Here is a 20,203-nt window from a genome sequence, read left to right as displayed (position 1 = left end):
GGTTTGACAGAGGGAACTTTAACTGCTATGGTCTTATCGTCCCGAAATCGAAGAGAGAAGGAAGACAGGATAGGAGAAAGCCAGCCGTTCCGAGAACGAACATTATCCCATCAGGATAAAATCCGCCCCGGGCAGGAATCGAACCCGCGGCCTAGCGCTTACAAGGCAGACGCACTACCAACTAAGCTAACTAGGCTGGCACTCGTATGTAATATTGATTGTCTGAATGTTGATTTGTATCTTTTTATTTCAGTGTCCAATTCGGCTAGAGGGAGGGGGGAGGAAACAAAATGTGTTGATTCCACTCACCTGTTGTATTGGATTGTCTACATTGCCCTTGTATTAGTTGTCGACTGGACGCTTCTTTTGATGATAGGCTGGCACTCGTATGTAATATTGATTGTCTGAATGTTGATTTGTATCTTTTTATTTCAGTGTCCAATTCGGCTAGAGGGAGGGGGGGAGGAAACAAAATGTGTTGATTCCACTCACCTGTTGTATTGGATTGTATACATTGACCTTGCATTAGTTGTCGACTGGACGCTTCTTTTGATGAAAATGTGTGACAAAAAAAAAAAAAAAAAAAACTCAAGACCCAGGTCTCACACCATCTGACAGGCCTAGGTCTCAAGCTTTTTCCAAATGTCTTGACGTACCATAGTTTGTCAGATGTTCTGGGTTTGAGTGGTGGACATAAGGTCATATCAATATTTTATGCCATTTCACTGGGCACTAGGTAACTAGGTCCTCAATGGTCCTTATACAAGGCTGACTGCACAGAAAAATAGCTAGTGGAATTCCTTAATATATTTAATGCCTGAAGGACATTTTTCTATTAATATTTTAAGCTTGATGAGACCTTTAAGATCCCATATAGGGCTCTTTCCTTAGTTCTACAATCCATTGAACCACTAGTCATTTAATATTGGAATTTCTTAAACTACAAATTAAATAAGGGGCTGTTTGCCCCTACACCTGGGTCTCAAAGTGGACTTTTCGTGTATAATTGTGTATTCCGCTGGCAGTAGTACTTACATTGTATTTCAGCCTGGGTTGATATAACTCGACGTCCCACAGCGTCTACTCTACAGCAAGAATATTCCGGTCTCTCTTCTGCCTTTCTCAGGCAATATGTCTTCATATTGTCCTTGTTATTCATCTTCTTGCGGTACGCCATGAATGCTTTGATGTTGGAGAACACCTGAAATTAATAAGGAACTTTAATTGTGTTAAGCATTAATGCTCGTCACAAATGTCGTTCGCCGCTTAATACACTACGCTAAATTTTATGACTTGGACTCGAACCACCAACCTCCAGATCCAGAGTCCACCGCGCTAACCAGTACACCACTGAGGTTGGTTTACACCTGAAAATTAATAAATTGTATTACACTTCAAAATCGAGTGGATCGGAACGTATCGAGTAGCAACTAGCAACCAGTGGCGGCATTACCAGTGTAAAATTGTTTGTTTATTTACACGCTGAGAAACAAGGCCATGTGTGCCAGTGTAAAATGATTGATGAATGAGAATTAATAGTAAAGGAGGCACTTAGTAATGCTGTGATACCCACTTAGTAATGCTGTGATACCCACTTATTAATGCTGTGAAAGTTGTGAAAAATCTCTCTGCTTTGCCACAAAGAATATCATGATTTGATTTATTTTACCAGATTTAAATACTGGGTGCACTCACCTCTTCATGACTGCTGTTGATTTGTATCATACTTGGATCGAGCTCGCTAAGATGTTCCTGTTTAGGTGGTGGCACTGAGAAGGGCAATACAACATCATGAAACATATTTAGCGCACATATCGAGATTGTCTTTAACCTAGTACACATACAGACAGACATTGTTTCTCAACAATACAGCAACTTTTTTTTTTACTCTCCAGACTTGTGTCCAAAACATTTTCTTTTGTCTATTTTGTTTCTGAATAATATAAAACCTCCTAAAAAAGTACCTACTCGATTGTGCTCAAAGTGAAAGTTTCTGATACGTTTTGCTGGAGGGTTACCATACTTAGGTAAGTACATGATTATGTAATATGTACCTATGTACCCAAACACCAATTCTCACCTTTTATTTTGATTTTTTATTGTATTTTTCCTTTTTTATCAATTATGTAAACTGATCTCCTGTATTTACGTGCAAAATTATTGTAAATGTAGATCTTTCATATTGATAGATTCTGACGTAAATTAAATTAAATTAAATTAAACAATAAACTAAAAGATATCCTACTCCTAATATAAGTTAAAATAGAGGTAAAGCAATAAAGAAGGTAGTTTTACTTAATCATGAAAATGTGTAATGGACATTTTATATTTCGGGGAAATACGATGAAGGTGACAGAGAAAAGAAGAAATATACCTAGGTACTTAGGTTATGTTTAATTCTAAAATTACGAGTAAGTATTGCAGTAGAACCTATCTTCACACAAACATCTTCGGCCTTGTTAGCTCCAAAAATTGATCATTATATCACATGTAATTTGAAAAGATCGCATATTGCACAGACCATGTTTTCGAAAATCGGCATCAAAAAAAGAAATTTTTTGTTACTTTTACAAGAAACCAAAATTGATTCGTAAAGGAAAAGGTTATTTTAGAAACAAAAACTAAACAACACACAAAGAAGGCACGTCTGAAAATGAATTGCACTTAAAAAGATAAGTGATAAAGCTAATGGACTTAAAGTTAACAACCTCGAAATTATAACAAGAAAAAAAGTTAAAGTTATGGAAGAAGTGTTCGTTGAAAACTGGAAACACGTAAAAATCTGAGCAAAATACTCCGAACTTCAAATCACTGAGTTGAAAAAACTTCGACCCCGCCAGATTCCTGGGACCCCTGGCGTGAAAGGGTAGCATGTGATACCCACTCGACCACGGAGGTTACTAAGGCTAAAAACAGATTAAAGCAAAGAGCATAGAGCTTTTTGCTTTCGGCTCTATGTCGTTTGAATTTGTTGCTTCCCACTGTCGATGTCGTCGATTCGTATAAGCTTAATCCGATTAGGGCTGTTAGGGACTCCTTAGGGCTGTTAGGGACTCCTTAGGGCTGTTTGTTCTACACGTGCTCTGCGCGCTATACTCTCTGCTTCATTCTGTTTTTAGCCTAAAGGCCCGTTCCCACTTGTCGGAAGAAATGGTGTCGTGCGTAGTGAGAACACTTTTATTTAAATTACATTGCCTGCAAGGATATTTTGTATCGCCCGGATAAGGCTAAAAACAGATTAAAGCAAAGAGCATAGAGCTTTTTGCTTTCGGCTCTATGTCGTTTGAATTTGTTGCTTCCCACTGTCGATCTCATAGATTCGTATAAGCTTAATCCGACTCTTAGGGCTGTTAGGGACTCCTTAGGGCTGTTTGTTCTACACGTGCTCTGCGCGCTATACTCTCTGCTTCATTCTGTTTTTAGCCTTAAGGCCCGTTCCCACTTGTCGGAAGAAATCGTGTCGTGCGTAGTGAGAACACTTTTATTTAAATTACATTGCCTGCAAGGATATTTTGTGTCGCCCGGGAAAAATAGAAAGTGAAAATCGTGGCGTGCGTAACACTCTCATTTAAATTAGACCACATTGGACAATATTTATGATAACTCAAATGGTTTATCAGATTTTGGTTGAGCTTGATAAAAATATTTATTTGCAAACTCTCTCAAACACAGAGGGAACTGTAACTGCTATGGTCTTATCGTCCCGAAATCGAAGAGAGAAAGAAGACAGGATAGGAGAAAGCCAGCCGTTCCGTAACTGTACTTTTTTAAGCGAATGCAAATATCAAGTTTTTTTTTAAAGAGGTTTGACAGAGGGAACTGTGACTGCTAGAGAAATCGAAGAGAGAAGGAAGACAGGATAGGAGAAAGCCAGCCGTTCCGAGAACGAACATTATCCCATCAGGATAAAACCCGCCCCGGGCGGGAATCGAACCCGCGGCCTAGCGCTTACAAGGCAGACGCACTACCAACTAAGCTAACTAGGCTGACTGAAAAAAGATAATAAGCTATTACCTTTTGAATTACCAGGAAGAGAACATAAATGGATCAAGCCCTAATTATCCGCCCCGGGCGGGAATCGAACCCGCGGCCTAGCGCTTACAAGGCAGACGCACTACCAACTAAGCTAACTAGGCTGGCTGAAAAAAGATAATAAGCTATTACCTTGATTTTTGAATTACCAGGAAGAGAACATAAATGGATCAAGCCCTAATTGAAAGATAGAAAGTTAAATATACCTGTTGTAAGAAGAAAAGCACGGCAAAAGCTCTGATGGAATACATATCGCTTTACTGTCAACAAGTTTCTTGTTTAAGGAATCCAAGTCAACTGATGAAAAGATCTGCTCCCCCAGAAACACCTAAATATAAGCACAGGAAAGTTTAAACAAGTGTGGAATGAAAATCTCGAAACATCGGAATCCAAGTCAACTGATGAAAAGATCTGCTCCCCCAGAAACACCTAAATATAAGCACAGGAAAGTTTAAACAAGTGTGGAATGAAATGGGTCTCGAAACATTAGAATGAAGATCTACTGGATGAAGAGAAAACATGATAAGAAGTAAGAACTACGTGGTCCTCTGTAGGCCGAAACGAACCAAAAAAAAACAAGAAGAAGAGAAAGAATAATGAAGTCAAACTCCCAGTCCCTCTAAGAAGTATTGTGTCCCTACCTCCCTACTCGTCCATCTTGTGAGAGACATACTACGGGAAGAGCATGCTACGACACAGACGAGTCTAATGTAGTAGTGTTTAACGTATCAATGAGGTATAAACTAAATTGGGGATTTTTTTTTTTCTCCTCTTTAGAGATCTTATCAAGAAATCGAAGAGATACTTAAACGAACCTTGTCTGGTTATTTTATTGATACAATTTACGGCTTTAAAAAAGTGCCATTAACATGATAGGAGAAAGTGTTTGTAATATCATTACAAAATAACAAGAGGAAATGAAAGTTAGGATAAAGTCTACAAAATAAGAAGAGGAAATAAAAGTTAGGATGAAGTCTGTTCCGGGCGGGAATCAGTTGAGACAATATGAAAACAAATATCTAAAGATTGATTGCTATACTGTACTTTTTTAGCAAGCAGCCAGAGATTGGCAGTTTGTTTATTTGTTTACAAAAATGTATAATTATTTCTTCATTTCTACATACATATTTTATAAAATAACATTCCGTTGAGACAATATGAAAACAAATATCTAAAGATTGATTGCTATACTGTACTTTTTTAGCAAGCAGCCAGAGATTGGCAGTTTGTTTATATGTTTACAAAAATGTATAATTATTTCTTCTTCATTTCTACATACATATTTCATAAAATAACATTTTTCAGTTGAATACAAGCAGCTTTCAATACTTACATGGAGGAGGTAGATAACCGTAGAATAAAACATCTCCACAAGAAGACTGGTTCAAATCTTCACACAAGACCAATCTCTTCACCAAAGGAGCTATGCCATAATATTCTGCTTCATGCCGTAAAGTTCTCAGGTCAGTACTTTTCAAATCTATATCCCGGGTACGCAAGTAGTTCAAGATAATGGCAAAAACCTTGGGATCTCTATCAATAAATATGGCTCCAGTTTCATCTTTCAAGCTTGAAATACGTCCACTAAGCAGAGCAGTAAAAAATGAGTCTGGCACCCACATTAGGGTTTGAATGGATGTGGAAAATCTGAAATCAAAATAGGAAGGCAATCAGTCTAAATAGGTTTATAAATAGGAAATATTGCCAACTACTTAGCAATTTACTAATGCTATACCACACTGGACAATATTTATGATAACTCAAATGGAGTTCAAGATAATGGCAAAAACCTTGGGATCTCTATCAATAAATATGGCTCCAGTTTCATCTTTCAAGCTTGAAATACGTCCACTAAGGAGAGCAGTAAAAAATGAGTCTGGCACCCACATGAGGGTTTGAATGGATGTGGAAAATCTGAAATCAAAATAGGAAGGCAATCAGTCTAAATAGGTTTATAAATAGGAAATATTGCTAACTAGTAATATTTACTTAAGTAATGCTAGACCACAGGGTTTGAATGGATGTGGAAAATCTGAAATCAAAATAGGAAGGCAATCAGTCTAAATAGGTTTATAAATAGGAAATATTGCTAACTAGCAATTTACTTAAGTAATGCTATACCACGGGATAAAATCCGCCCCGGGCGGGAATCGAACCCGCGTCCTAGCGCTTACAAGGCAGACGCGCTACCAACTAAGCTAACTAGGCTGGCTAAAATAACTTTTCTCTGTCGTACTCACCAATATAATAGATAGATCCATTGTTACATCCGAGCAGTAGAAATGAACCGGCCGTATCAAATGACGCTATGGGTACCACGTCCTGTATCTGCCAGTGGTGAGTCATTGCATGCCACACCCCTATATAGTCTCAAGGCATTTGATTGGTCAATTTTGACTTGAGACTGATCTAAGAACGATCATTCTTGTTCATAAATACGAGTGTAAAGCACGGTCTACACCTCTATTGGACAACAATGTGGTTCTACCTATTTGCAAACTCTCAAACACTTCAACTGATCTTGTGCTTCTAACCACCTCAACAATATCATTTTTTGTGTCCTATAGATATTTTCCTTGTGACTAGACCAAGTATTCATAACCTGCACATGTCTTACATTTGCTCACTCAGTTTTAGACCCCACTGTGCTTATGGAGGCTTTTATAGAGCCACTTTTCTGAGGAATAATCTCATCTTATAGTCACACATTACATCTGAGCATGCTCCGATAGTCGGACAATATACCCAACACCAATCAGTCTTCAGTGTTTCCACTGGAAAACTTTCCAGAGATTACCGAACACTTCAACTCGAGATTGTAGGTAGACACAGAGGGTGAGTTGGATCTACATTCTACAGTCATAACCTGCACATGTCTTACATTTGCTCACTCAGTTTTAGACCCCACTGTGCTTATGGAGGCTTTTATAGAGCCACTTTTCTGAGGATGGGATCTATAATCTCATCTTATAGTCACACATTACATCTGAGCATGCTCCCACAGTCAGACAATATACCCAACACCAATCAGTCTTCAGTGTTTCCAGAGATTACCGAACACTTCAACTCGAGATTGTAGGTAGACACAGAGGGTGAGTTGGATCTACAGGTCTCTGAACAACAAGATATTTACCTGGTTCCTCCAACATTGAGGTGAACGATGTCTCCCGTAGGGTTATTGTATATTGAGCTCATAGTTGAATCGTGTACAATAGAGTAGACTCATTATTTAAAATTTAGATTATTTATTTATTTTTCATACATGTAAGGAATCAAAGTAACATATTTTTGTACTAATTTTATATTTTTTCATTTTCCATGACTCCACACTTCACGCTAGATTTATTTTTCATTGCATTCCTTTTTTGTTTTGTAGACTTTCAAATTCTACTCACCTAATAAAATAAGTTACACTGTAACAGTATTATTACCTAGTTACATTTACCCCCTTTTTTATTACCTTTTTTACATTTTTTTTCTCCAAGAAAATGACCTGGTTATCAGCTCCTTTGCATTTGTAAACAACAACATTTCGCTATAACTTTGTCCTGATAAAAACTCAATTACAAGAGCTGATTAGCTGATTACGAAGGTGATTTCCAGTCGCCAATTTTCTTATTTTCCTTTTTCCTTATCAGAAAAGGATTTTTCTCAAATTTTCGCAGATTTGACAAATTTAATGCACAGAGAAAACTTTATGTAATGCACAGAGAAAACTTTATGAGAAGGCGCGTTCACACGTCCGCTGAAGCACGCATATCCGTCGATTTCGCTTTATCCTTTGCAGATTATTTTCCAGTCAGATTTATTTGAAATAACCATTTTTTTCAATTTCGCCCATTTTATTTATAATGAAATTATTCATTTATCATACAATAAATTGAAAATAATCTTTAGATCTGTTTTTGACTGTTTGATCTTGTCTATTAAGATAAGAAAGGGTTAATTTTAAGTCGATAAGCTACCATGTTGCCAAATGTACATCTTTAATTTTTCTGACCGCGAACTTTTCAAATTTGGTGAATTAAATTTTGGAAAAAGTAAAAAAGGTTGTGGGTTGTGGATTACCATGTAATTTCCTCACTTCTACTCCTGCTGCGATAGAGTCAACATCTATCTTGGTCTGAAGATGATGTCCTGAGTGACATCGAAAGGTTAATTTTAAGTTGATAAGCTACCATGTTGCCAAATGTACATCTTTAATTTTTCTGACCGCGAACTTTTCAAATTTGGTGAATCAAATTTTGGAAAAAGTAAAAAAAAAAGTTGTGGGTTGTGGATTAAAGTTCAATTTAATTTTGGATAATAAATTTAACATAACGATGGTCTTTATGGTCCAATAAGTTTGATATTTCCAAGTGTTGCTGTAGTAAACGTCCGTACACTCTTGCAGAGTAAGATGGGGTTCTTAACTGTCCTGAAGAAAACCAAGCAGAAGGAGAAAGAGATGAGACTTCTCATGCTGTATCCTTTATCTTACTGATAATAAAACACTGCATGATCACTATTCCAAGGGAACTGACTTCTGGCTGGAGTAAACTAGAAAAACCAGAACCCCATATCTGCCATAAGTGGATTGATAAGGACTAGTTTGGGCAGACTGGTGGAAAAAAACACTTTGTCATAATAGATCTGTAAAGCTCATAGTGATAAATCAATATTTCAGTAGTGTATCTGCCTTGTAGATGATAGGTTGTGGGTTCAATGTCTACCTGGACAAACTTTATCGGTACTTGTGCAGAAGTCACGTCCGTGGAATATTGCTACCAAAGGAACTGGTATGGAGAAGATATCAATGAGATTTCACCAACTCTAGGATTCAATATTAAAACCCTTGAACATAGAGGGTAAGTTATCATGTCGGGGTAATTTCATGGTAGGATAATAAATCTTTTTAGAAGTAAAGCACCAGCTATGTTTTAATACAAAACAAAGTGTACCTAATTTCTAATTTTCATAACATCTTGCTCTTCTGGGAACAAATTGAATAGGTACCCTCAATAGATTTTCGCTTGCAATAAGGTTTTTGGTATTTAGGCAATACGTTGACCATTTTTTCAGTCTCATACTAGCAAACAATGAAAATATCTTTTTTTTTTTAGTCTAAAATAGGATGTGTACTTTATTAATAAACCATTTGTGCGTAAGAAGAAAGAAAAAAAAACATCACCAGAAAACAACATCAACCTATTAAGGAACCCCTGCCCCATCTTCCAAGTTTAAACTTCTGGTCTTGTAACAGCTCCCTTGCAGCCTCAGGGACACTGCCCGTATTATTGCTATTTCAACCTTGGTCTTTATCCACCCTGATAACTGGCTGGCGCACTTGTTCCATTTTGCACTTAGTGTTGAGGCTATTCTTTTTAGGAAGGGTGGGAACTCAAGATGCAATGCACCATCAACCGAACAAATAAGTGGAGAAAAAGACCCCTGAATATCCTCAATCGCCCTGTCATATTTAGTATGTTTCTCCACAGCATGAGCTTTAGAAGTAGTTGTCCACTCTTGGGATTTGTAGGAAAGAAAATTCCAGAAGCTTAATTAACACATTTTTTTAAATCTTTATTTAAATTGTGTCTCTTCTCGCCCATCTGATGAGAGACTTGTAACAGCTCCCTTGCAGCCTCAGGGACACTGCCCGTATTATTGCTATTTCAACCTTGGTCTTTATCCACCCTGATAACTGGCTGACGCACTTGTTCCATTTTGCACATAGTGTTGAGGCTATTCTTTTTAGGAAGGATGTGAACTCAAGATGGAATGCACCATCAACCGAACAAATAAGTGAAGAAAAAGACCCCTGAATATCCTCAACCGCCCTGTCATATTTAGTATGTTTCTCCGCGGCATGAGCTTTAGAAGTAGTTGTCCACTCTTGGGATTTGTAGGAAAGAAAATTCCAGAAGCTTAATTAACACTTTTTTTTTAAATCTTTAGTTACTACTGAGACAAATATTAATAACTTGAAATAAATGTTCTTCCTTTGAATCCCGAATAAGTAAGTACTTATTAATTAACCCGGACTCTCAAGAGTCTAAACCCGATGTCTCTTGGACAAAATATTATTACACAAAATATCAATGGAAGTAGTTTACATTAAGTAACAAAGAGAAGTTATTCACCCGCGATCTCTATATGTAGTTATTTCCCGGAGATCTCAAATTCACACAAAGTCTCGTAAAGCAGTTGTTCTTTATACAAATTCCCGACAAGTAGTGATTCACACAAAGTCTGCTCAAGTAGTTGTTCTTTATACAAAGTCCCGACAAGTAGTGATTCTAGAAAGCCCAGTGCAGGGAGAAAGAAGATTCCCATTACCACCCCCAACCCCTTATTATTGAGAGTGGTGGTACCAATAACCAATCACTTCTTACTCCCTGCCTCTGTCCCGTTTACCTTGGGGATCTGACGGTTCCCTTTGAGCCGTCAACATAGTCCCCCCCTTGAAATACCTTGGTATTTCAACCAAAAGGCTAAAATTAAAATGACGTTATTCTGGTGGTACCAATAACCAATCACTTCTTACTCCCTGCCTCTGTCCCGTTTACCTTGGGGATCTGACGGTTCCCTTTGAGCCGTCAACAAATGATAATGACTTTCAGATTCAAATTGAACATCTGGGATGTGGGAGGACAGAAATCATTGAGATCGTATTCATACTACGGGATGGGCATGCTACGACACAGACCACAAGTGTCCAATGTAGCAGTTGTTTCATTGCTACGAAATAAAAACGGCGGTGAAACACTCATCTTAAAAAAAAAAAAAATGATAATGACTTTCAGATTCAAATTGAACATCTGGGATGTGGGAGGACAGAAATCATTAAGATCGTATTGGAGAAACTATTTTGAAAGCACGGATGGTCTGATATGGGTTGTGGACAGTGCCGACAAACGGAGACTAGAAGACTGTGCTCGGGAGCTACATGAACTTCTACAGGAAGAGGTAATAAAAGATTGAGTAAAAATAGCATGCCTAGTAGGTACTTGAAAGAAAAAAATCTACTTGGATCTTGCAATTTGAGTATTTTATTTACCTACTCATGAATGAATCCAAAGAATTAACTTAAGTACCTAAGTACTTACATATGAAGGAATCTGTTTTGAAGAAAGAAAGAAAAAGAGTTGATGGGTAAATTTAATTATTATTATGGAGACTTTGTTCCTTTTCTAAAGAAAAAAGAAGACAAAAAAAAATAATAAGACCTTATCACTCAACTTTTCATCGAATATTTTATTTACTAAGTTTACTTGTCCGAATTTCAGAGATTAGCTGGAGCAACCTTGCTGGTGTTTGCAAACAAACAAGATATAGAAGGTGCCCTCACACCTGAAGATATCAAAAACGTAAGTGAAAAAGCAACCAAAGTAAAATTGAACAAACAAAGTAAGTTCCAAGTTTTACTTAATGAAGTATCTAACTAATTAAAATACTTGGACACCTACTTGGAAGATTTGACCTATTGTTTTCCCCCCCTTTTTTCCTTTAATTTGTCTGCACAAATTTTTGTCGATGGTGGGATTCGAACCCGGGACCTTCTGCATGGCAAGCAAGCGCGTTACCACTGGACCAACCGTGCCCCCGATGATTGCGCGGGAAGCTACCCGCCAACAGCACGCGATTGCTTACATGATCACCCGTCCGAATACCAACCGCGCAACTTTAGTGATCCATATGGAATGAAAAAAAAAACCTTGAAACACTTACCCTAGGTTTAACATGCTGGGGCTTTCGGTCATGGGACGATATTACAGGGCAAGTGAGATTAGAGAGGGGCTCATATTTTCTGAAGTAATTCTGAAACACATGTACATAAACCAGAAACCAGATAATTTACCTACCATGCTGGCACCGGTCGCTATGCGCATTTATATGTCATAGCTACTCATTTTCCTCACGAGGCTGAGTGTGGGCCATTGTTCATACAACATTTGGACTGGCACCGGTCGCTATGCGCATTTACATGTCATAGCTACTCATTTTCCTCACGAGGCTGAGTGGGCCCCACGCAATAGCCAGTCACGGAATCAATCCTTTGCATGATACAAATTTCTTGACCCCGCCGGGAATCGAACCCGGGTCTCCCGCGTGCAAGGCGAGCGCAGTGACCACTAAGTCATGGGAGCTGACCCCTTCTATTCATTAGCACAGTTTGTTTATTCTCCCTTGGGTTGGTACTAGGCTATGGTCGAGGGTTCAGACTCCGTTGTGGACGCGGACTTACCTTCTGTCTCAAATACTCCTCACAATCGTCTTCTATCTGAATGATTTTATCCTCAATCTGTTTGAGTCGCACGTACAAGTCACCATTCGGTCCGCTAGGTTTGATCCCCACATGGTGTTCTATGAGGGAGAGTCTCTCTGATATTCCAAATGGAATGTTGGGATCATCATGAGTGACTGGCGTAGTTGTACTTTGCTTCAACAGGTAGCGCTGTGTGTCGGGTGAATCAGAACCTGGTGGATATACCGGTATTTAAAGCTGTGTTTGCCAGCCTAGTTAGCTTGGGGGGTAGCGCGTCTCCCTTGTAAGCGTTAGGTCGCGGGTTCGATTCTCGCCCGGGACATACTTTATCCTGAACGGATGAGGTTCGTTCTCGGAAGGGCTGGCTTTCTACTATCCTGTCCGCTTACAAACTATACTCTTAAGCAAAATAATTGTAATAAATTTGAAAATAACTAGACTCTTTGTACAAGAAAAATAACTAGACTCTTTAAAGCAAGAGAAGAAAAATTACAAACTATACTCTTAAGCAAAATAATTGTAATAAATTTGAAAATAACTAGACTCTTTGTACAAGAAAAATAACTAGACTCTTTAAGCAAGACAAATAGGTAGACTCTTTAATCAAAACAAATAGGTAACTAGGCTCTTTAAACAACACAAAAATCACAGAATTCGATAAAGGGAAACAAATAATAGGCACCTTTTATTTTGATTTTTTATTGTATTTTTCCTTTTTTATCAATTATGTAAACTGATCTCCTGTATTTACGTGCAAAATTGTGTCAAACCTCTTAAAAAAAAAAAAAAAACTTACATGATCACCCGTCCGAATACCAACCGCGCAACTTTGCCTAACTTTAGTGATCCATATGGAATGAAAAAAAAAACTTGAGACACCTACCCTAGGTTTGACATGCTGGGTCTTTCGATCATGGGACGATATTACAGGGCAAGTGAGATTAGAGAGGGGCTCATATTTTCTGAAGTAATTCTGAAACAGATGTACATTACGATTTTAAGATAATCCAGTCTAGTTTCACTACGAAAAGTTCTTTCAGTTTCCTCTCTACCAATCTACTTTCTGCTCTCCCAAAATTTCTCTCTCCCAAAATTTACTTAATTCTCTTCTTTTCCTGGTAAACAGGAGGGCGTGGGTTCAATCCCAGCTGAGGTATGGAATTTTATCCTCAATATAATTTGAGAATTTGACCACAATAATAGTAGTAGCCTACTGCTGGAGTAAAGGGACTTTTCAGTCCTATGCGAGCAGTATAAATAAGCACTATTATTATTATTATTCCTTTGTAGAAGAAAAAAAAATCGTCAGCCCAGTTATCTTGGAGGATAGCGCGTCTGCCTTGTAAGCGTTAGGTCGCGGGTTTGATTTCTGCCCGCGGAGAACTTTATCTCCCAGGGTCGGAGTTATGGTCAAGTCTCCGTTGATTATGCTTCTATTCATTAGCACAGTTTGTTTATTCTACCTTGGGTTGGTACTAGGCTATGGTCGAGGGTTGAGACTCCGATGTAAACGCGCACTTACCTTCTGTCTCAAATACTCCTCACAATCGTCTTCTATCTGAATGATTTTATCCTCAATCTGTTTGAGTCGCACGTACAAGTCACCATTCGGTCCGCTAGGTTTGATCCCCACATGGTGTTCTATGAGGGAGAGTCTCTCTGATATTCCAAATGGAATGTTAGGATCATCATGAGTGACTGGCGTAGTTGTACTTTGCTGCAACAGGTGGCGCTGTGTGTCGGGTGAATCAGAACCTGGTGGATATACCGGTATTTAAAGCTGTGTTTGCCAGCCTAGTTAGCTTGGGGGGTAGCGCGTCTCCCTTGTAAGCGCTAGGTCGCGGGTTCGATTCTCGCCCGGGACATAGGTACTTTATCCTGAACGGATGAGGTTCGTTCTCGGAACGGCAGGCTTTTTCCTATCCTGTCTTCCTTCTCTCTTCGCTTTCGGGACGATAAGAACTCAGCAGTTACCAGTTAGGGTGTGTCCAAACATAGTCGACTGGGCGTGAAATATGTTGAAGAGAGAGAGAGAGAGAGAGAGAGAGAGAGAGAGAGAGAGACTTTTAAATAACTAAAGAATCCCTAACAGATAGGAAGAGAGAAAGGGAGTAGAAAAAATCCCTATAAGATATTTGGATTATTTCGTAGCTACAAGCGTTGCATTACCTACTCCCTATTGCATTTCTTTTACACAATAATCACAAAACAATATGTATTTCATACATCTCTATTATTTTATTTTACGTATTCTTGTTGTATTACTCAAATTTTATGCATGTCTTTTTGATAAAGAAGGGATTGGAAAAAAACACGTTATAAACTAAAGCCCCAATCTTCTCCTACGCGGAATATAATTATTTTTAGGAAGCAAAATTGGAACAGTGTAATGCAAATCCGAGGCTTGTACGAGTATCTAATGGTTTTTTTGGGATCTGTGGGCCATGTAGGAGAGGTACTCCAGTTCAATTCGGATAGACAAAAATTCTAAACAATTGTCAATTCGGAATTCGGATACATTCCTTGAACTACTATTGTATTTACAGAGATGAGCACTAAAGGCTGATTTACACTAACCGTAGTCGATGTATCGGTCTATCTCTAGTGTAAACCATCCTTGTTGGAACATTTTCGGGACGGGACGATAGTTAAGCTTCTTTTATTGTTTTCAGCAAACTTGAATTTTGGACTGTTTTCATTTCAGAGGTAGAGCGAAAAACACCTTAATATCGCATTTCAATTTTCAAGAATATTACATTTTACAAACACTTTAACTTCTCAGTTCTCAGCAGCAGAAAAAAAACTTGAAACTTCAGACATTTCATTTCATAATCTCACTTCTCTCTCTTTACTTTCCCATCTCCCTTTATATCTTTCCCTCTCTCTCTCTCTCTCTCTCTCTCTCCCTTTATCTCTCTTCATGGAGAAATTTCAACGATTTCATGATACAAACGGCGCTACCAACACAAATGTGGAAAATCATAAATTTCGCAACAAATGGGGAGAAAATGGCGAAACAATGTTTCTCTTTTTTTTTTTTTTTTAAGAGGTTTGACAGAGGGAACTGTAACTGCTATGGTCTTATCGTCCCGAAATCGAAGAGAGAAGGAAGACAGGATAGGAGAAAGCCAGCCGTTCCGAGAACGAACATTATCCCATCAGGATAAAATCCGCCCCGGGCAGGAATCGAACCCGCGGCCTAGCGCTTACAAGGCAGACGCACTACCAACTAAGCTAACTAGGCTGGCACTCGTATGTAATATTGATTGTCTGAATGTTGATTTGTATCTTTTTATTTCAGTGTCCAATTCGGCTAGAGGGAGGGGGGAGGAAACAAAATGTGTTGATTCCACTCACCTGTTGTATTGGATTGTCTACATTGCCCTTGTATTAGTTGTCGACTGGACGCTTCTTTTGATGATGCAGACCGTTTGGTCTTGGTTTTACCCGAGTTGGAGTTACAATCCGTACCAGGAGTCTCATCATAGTGCTCTTTACGATCTGAAAATTATTATTTAATAGTGCTTATTTATACTGCTCGCATAGGACTGGAAAGTCCCTTTACTCCAGAGTTGGCTACAATTTAACCTTACCCAGCTTGTGTGAGACCGAAAAAAGCCAGCATGCAATTATTGGCCAGGTCACCCATCCGGATACTAACCACGCGAAACGTTGCTTTAGTGATCCATTGGGAACTGATACATTCAGCGTGCTTTCGTAGAAGCTTAACGCATCCTTTAGGGCTGTTTGCCCCTACACCTGGGTCTCAAAGTGGACTTTTCGTGTATAATTGTGTATTCCGCTGGCAGTAGTACTTACATTGTATTTCAGCCTGGGTTGATATAACTCGACGTCCCACAGCGTCTACTCTACAGCAAGAATATTCCGGTCTCTCTTCTGCCTTTCTCAGGCAATATGTCTTCATATTGTCCTTGTTATTCATCTTCTTGCGGTACGCCATGAATGCTTTGATGTTGGAGAACACCTGAAATTAATAAGGAACTTTAATTGTGTTAAGCATTAATGCTCGTCACAAATGTCGTTCGCCGCTTAATACACTACGCTAAATTTTATGACTTGGACTCGAACCACCAACCTCCAGATCCAGAGTCCACCGCGCTAACCAGTACACCACTGAGGTTGGTTTACACCTGAAAATTAATAAATTGTATTACACTTCAAAATCGAGTGGATCGGAACGTATCGAGTAGCGGACTCGAACCACCAACCTCCAGATCCAGAGTCCACCGCGCTAACCAGTACACCACTGAGGTTGGTTTACACCTGAAAATTAATAAATTCTATTACACTTCAAAATCGAGTGGATCGGAACGTATCGAGTAGCAACTAGCAACCAGTGGCGGCATTACCAGTGTAAAATTGTTTGTTTATTTACACGCTGAGAAACAAGGCCATGTGTGCCAGTGTAAAATGATTGATGAATGAGAATTAATAGTAAAGGAGGCACTTAGTAATGCTGTGATACCCACTTAGTAATGCTGTGAAAGTTGTGAAAAATCTCTCTGCTTTGCCACAAAGAATATCATGATTTGATTTATTTTACCAGATTTAAATACTGGGTGCACTCACCTCTTCATGACTGCTGTTGATTTGTATCATACTTGGATCGAGCTCGCTAAGATGTTCCTGTTTAGGTGGTGGCACTGAGAAGGGCAATACAACATCATGAAACATATTTAGCGCACATATCGAGATTGTGTTTAACCTAGTACACATACAGACAGACATTGTTTCTCACCAATACAGCAACTTTTTTTTACTCTCCAGACTTGTGTCCGAAACATTTTCTTTTGTCTATTTTGTTTCTGAATATAAAACCTCTTAACGCTGAGAAACAAGGCCATGTGTGCCAGTGTAAAATGATTGATGAATGAGAATTAATAGTAAAGGAGGCACTTAGTAATGCTGTGATGTACCCACTTAGTAATGCTGTGATACCCACTTAGTAATGCTGTGAAAGATGTGCCAGTGTAAAATGATTGATGAATGAGAATTAATAGTAAAGGAGGCACTTAGTAATGCTGTGATACCCACTTAGTAATGCTGTGATACCCACTTAGTAATGCTGTGATACCCACTTATTAATGCTGTGAAAGTTGTGAAAAATCTCTCTGCTTTGCCACAAAGAATATCATGATTTGATTTATTTTACCAGATTTAAATACTGGGTGCACTCACCTCTTCATGACTGCTGTTGATTTGTATCATACTTGGATCGAGCTCGCTAAGATGTTCCTGTTTAGGTGGTGGCACTGAGAAGGGCAATACAACATCATGAAACATATTTAGCGCACATATCGAGATTGTGTTGTCTTTAACCTAGTACACATACAGACAGACATTGTTTCTCAACAATACAGCAACTTTTTTTTACTCTCCAGACTTGTGTCCGAAACATTTTCTTTTGTTTATTTTGTTTCTGAATATAAAACCTCTTTAAAAAAGTACCTACTCGATTGTGCTCAAAGTGAAAGTTTCTGATACGTTTTGCTGGAGGGTTACCATACTTAGGTAAGTACATGATTATGTAATATGTACCTATGTACCCAAACACCAATTCTCACCTTTTATTTTGATTTTTTATTGTATTTTTCCTTTTTTATCAATTATGTAAACTGATCTCCTGTATTTACGTGCAAAATTATTGTAAATGTAGATCTTTCATATTGATAGATTCTGACGTAAATTAAATTAAATTAAATTAAACAATAAACTAAAAGATATCCTACTCCTAATATAAGTTAAAATAGAGGTAAAGCAATAAAGAAGGTAGTTTTACTTAATCATGAAAATGTGTAATGGACATTTTATATTTCGGGGAAATACGATGAAGGTGACAGAGAAAAGAAGAAATATACCTAGGTACTTAGGTTATGTTTAATTCTAAAATTACGAGTAAGTATTGCAGTAGAACCTATCTTCACACAAACATCTTCGGCCTTGTTAGCTCCAAAAATTGATCATTATATCACATGTAATTTGAAAAGATCGCATATTGCACAGACCATGTTTTCGAAAATCGGCATCAAAAAAAGAAATTTTTTGTTACTTTTACAAGAAACCAAAATTGATTCGTAAAGGAAAAGGTTATTTTAGAAAAAAAAACTAAACAACACACAAAGAAGGCACGTATGAAAATGAATTGCACTTAAAAAGATAAGTGATAAAGCTAATGGACTTAAAATTAACAACCTCGAAATGATAACAAGAAAAAAAAAATTAAAGTTATGGAAGAAGTGTTCGTTGAAAACTGGAAACACGCAAAAATCTGAGCAAAATACTCCGAACTTCAAATCACTGAGTTGAAAAAACTTCGACCCCACCAGATTCCTGGGACCTCTGGCGTGAAAGGGTTGCATGTGATACCCACTCGACCACGGAGGTTAAGGCTAAAAACAGATTAAAGCAAAGAGCATAGAGCTTTTTGCTTTCGGCTCTATGTCATTTGAATTTGTTGCTTCCCACTATCGATGTCGTCGATTCGTATAAGCTTAATCCGACTCTTAGGGCTGTTTGTTCTACACGTGCTCTGCGCGCTATACTTTCTGCTTCATTCTGTTTTTAGCCTTAAGGCCCATTCCCACTTGTCGGAAGAAACCGTGTCGTGCGTAGTGAGAACACTTTTATTTAAATTACATTGCCTGCAAGGATATTTTGTGTCGCCCGGAAAAAATAGAAAGTAAAAATCGTGTCGTGCGTAACACTCTCATTAAAATTACATTACATACAGGACATTCGGGAAAAAATCGGGGTGAAACTCACGACAAGTGGGAACAGACCTTTGGGTTAAGTGTCTAGTGTTTTACTCGCCACATACATTCTGAGTTTTCCTTCCACTGTGCATCCGTGTGGGTACCGGGAGCATACTCCTCTTTCTTCCAGATAGGTGCCATCTCTTTCAGTTTGTTAATAGCGTGTTCCACTGCCGACAGCGCTGTCTGACGGTGAGGTGAGGAGATGGCAATCACCACACTGGCTTCACTCACAGGTACGTTGCCAAGTCTGAGGGAGAAATCAAATCACAAAGTCAAAAGAGCATTGGGGGTCAAGTGTATTTGAACACATCACATGCTTTCAGGCAAACTCCATTTGTCAAGGGTCTAGATTTACCTTGCCTTTGGGATCATTTTAATTTAAAGAAACCATTTACTGAGAATTCAGTAAGAGTGTTTAAGAGCCAAGAGCCCATTACTTACTTTTCTCCTTGGCCAATCTAGTTCACTTGGAAGCTAGTGTGCCTACCTTGTAAGCGCTACGTCACGGGTTCGATTCCCGCCTGGGGCGTAATTTATACCGAACAGATAAGGTTCGTTTTCGGAACGGCTGGCTTTCTCCTATTCTGTCCTTTTTCTGTCTTTGATTGCAGCATGATAAGACCTCCATTATTAGAACAGCCACCCCCTCTATGAAGGCCAAACCTTAAAATAGCTAGTGTGCCTACCTTGTAAGCGCTACGTCACGGGTTCGATTCCCGCCTGGGGCGTAATTTATACCGAACAGATAAGGTTCGTTTTTGGAACGGCTGGCTTTCTCCTATTCTGTCCCTTTTCTGTCTTTGATTGCAGCATGATAAGACCTCCATTATTAGAACAGCCACCTATTAGAACAGCCACATTAGAACACCCCCTCTATGAAGGCCAAACCTTAAAATAAAATGAAAAAGGAAGAAAAAAAAACGCCTTACCTATGATAGATGGCTACATTGACAATGTCTGGCCAGGTCTCACGTAGGTTATTGCAAATATCCTTGAAAACTTTCAGGGCCATGGACTTGTAAGCTTCATAATGCAAAGATACAACCTGGATAGGCAAGAGATAAAAAGATTAAACAAAATTCTTACAGAGGACAAAAAAGTGAATCTAGGGCCATGTTTATGAACAAAATACTGGCTCTCAAGCCAC

The 20,203-nt window shown here is 38.5% G+C and overlaps 2 protein-coding genes across 4 annotated transcripts in view; one reads left to right on the top strand and one right to left on the bottom strand.

The window, feature by feature from the left end:
* Nucleotides 1-20,135, bottom strand: part of LOC103507690 (molybdopterin synthase catalytic subunit-like) — a 22,527-nt gene extending 2,392 nt beyond the window's left edge. The window contains exons 1-7 of one of the 3 annotated variants that reach the window (XM_017443440.2): nt 19,986-20,135; nt 19,119-19,303; nt 17,480-17,553; nt 16,100-16,265; nt 15,638-15,781; nt 13,803-14,035; nt 13,164-13,253 (exon numbers count right to left, since the gene is read on the bottom strand). In XM_017443440.2, the coding sequence (XP_017298929.1) occupies nt 13,164-13,253; nt 13,803-14,035; nt 15,638-15,781; nt 16,100-16,265; nt 17,480-17,553; nt 19,119-19,303; nt 19,986-20,068 (975 nt within the window). In that variant the 5' untranslated portion in view covers nt 20,069-20,135. Of the gene's footprint in view, nt 1-11,742; nt 11,833-12,259; nt 12,493-13,163; nt 13,254-13,802; nt 14,036-15,637; nt 15,782-16,099; nt 16,266-16,870; nt 17,100-17,479; nt 17,554-19,118; nt 19,304-19,985 lie in introns of those variants that run through there. The other 2 variants (XM_017443441.2, XM_026822496.1) reach the window with 2 other exon arrangements.
* Nucleotides 8,309-11,459, top strand: LOC108252200 (ADP-ribosylation factor-like protein 2). The gene is made up of 4 exons (XM_026822485.1): nt 8,309-8,508; nt 8,805-8,879; nt 10,818-10,980; nt 11,301-11,459. The coding sequence occupies exons 1-4, from the start codon at nt 8,432-8,434 to the stop codon at nt 11,457-11,459; spliced, it is 474 nt and encodes a 157-aa protein (XP_026678286.1). The 5' UTR covers nt 8,309-8,431.
* Nucleotides 20,136-20,203: the final 68 nt, after the last annotated feature.

This window comes from Diaphorina citri, unplaced genomic scaffold (genome assembly GCF_000475195.1).
Source record: "Diaphorina citri unplaced genomic scaffold, Diaci psyllid genome assembly version 1.1 scaffold335, whole genome shotgun sequence".
Classification (NCBI taxonomy): domain Eukaryota; kingdom Metazoa; phylum Arthropoda; class Insecta; order Hemiptera; family Psyllidae; genus Diaphorina; species Diaphorina citri.
Note: the sequence above shows the minus strand (reverse complement) of the source record. Positions and strands in the feature narration are given on the sequence as shown.

Excerpts from the sequence above, each read along its gene's own strand:
- LOC108252200 (XM_026822485.1), top strand. The coding sequence starts at position 8,432 with ATGGGGTTCTTAACTGTCCTGAAGAAAACCAAGCAGAAGGAGAAAGAG. Across the intron at positions 8,509-8,804 it reads CTCATGCTGTATCCTTTATC|GAACTGGTATGGAGAAGATA; the intron begins TTACTGATAATA and ends TTGCTACCAAAG. Across the intron at positions 8,880-10,817 it reads AAAACCCTTGAACATAGAGG|ATTCAAATTGAACATCTGGG; the intron begins GTAAGTTATCAT and ends AATGACTTTCAG.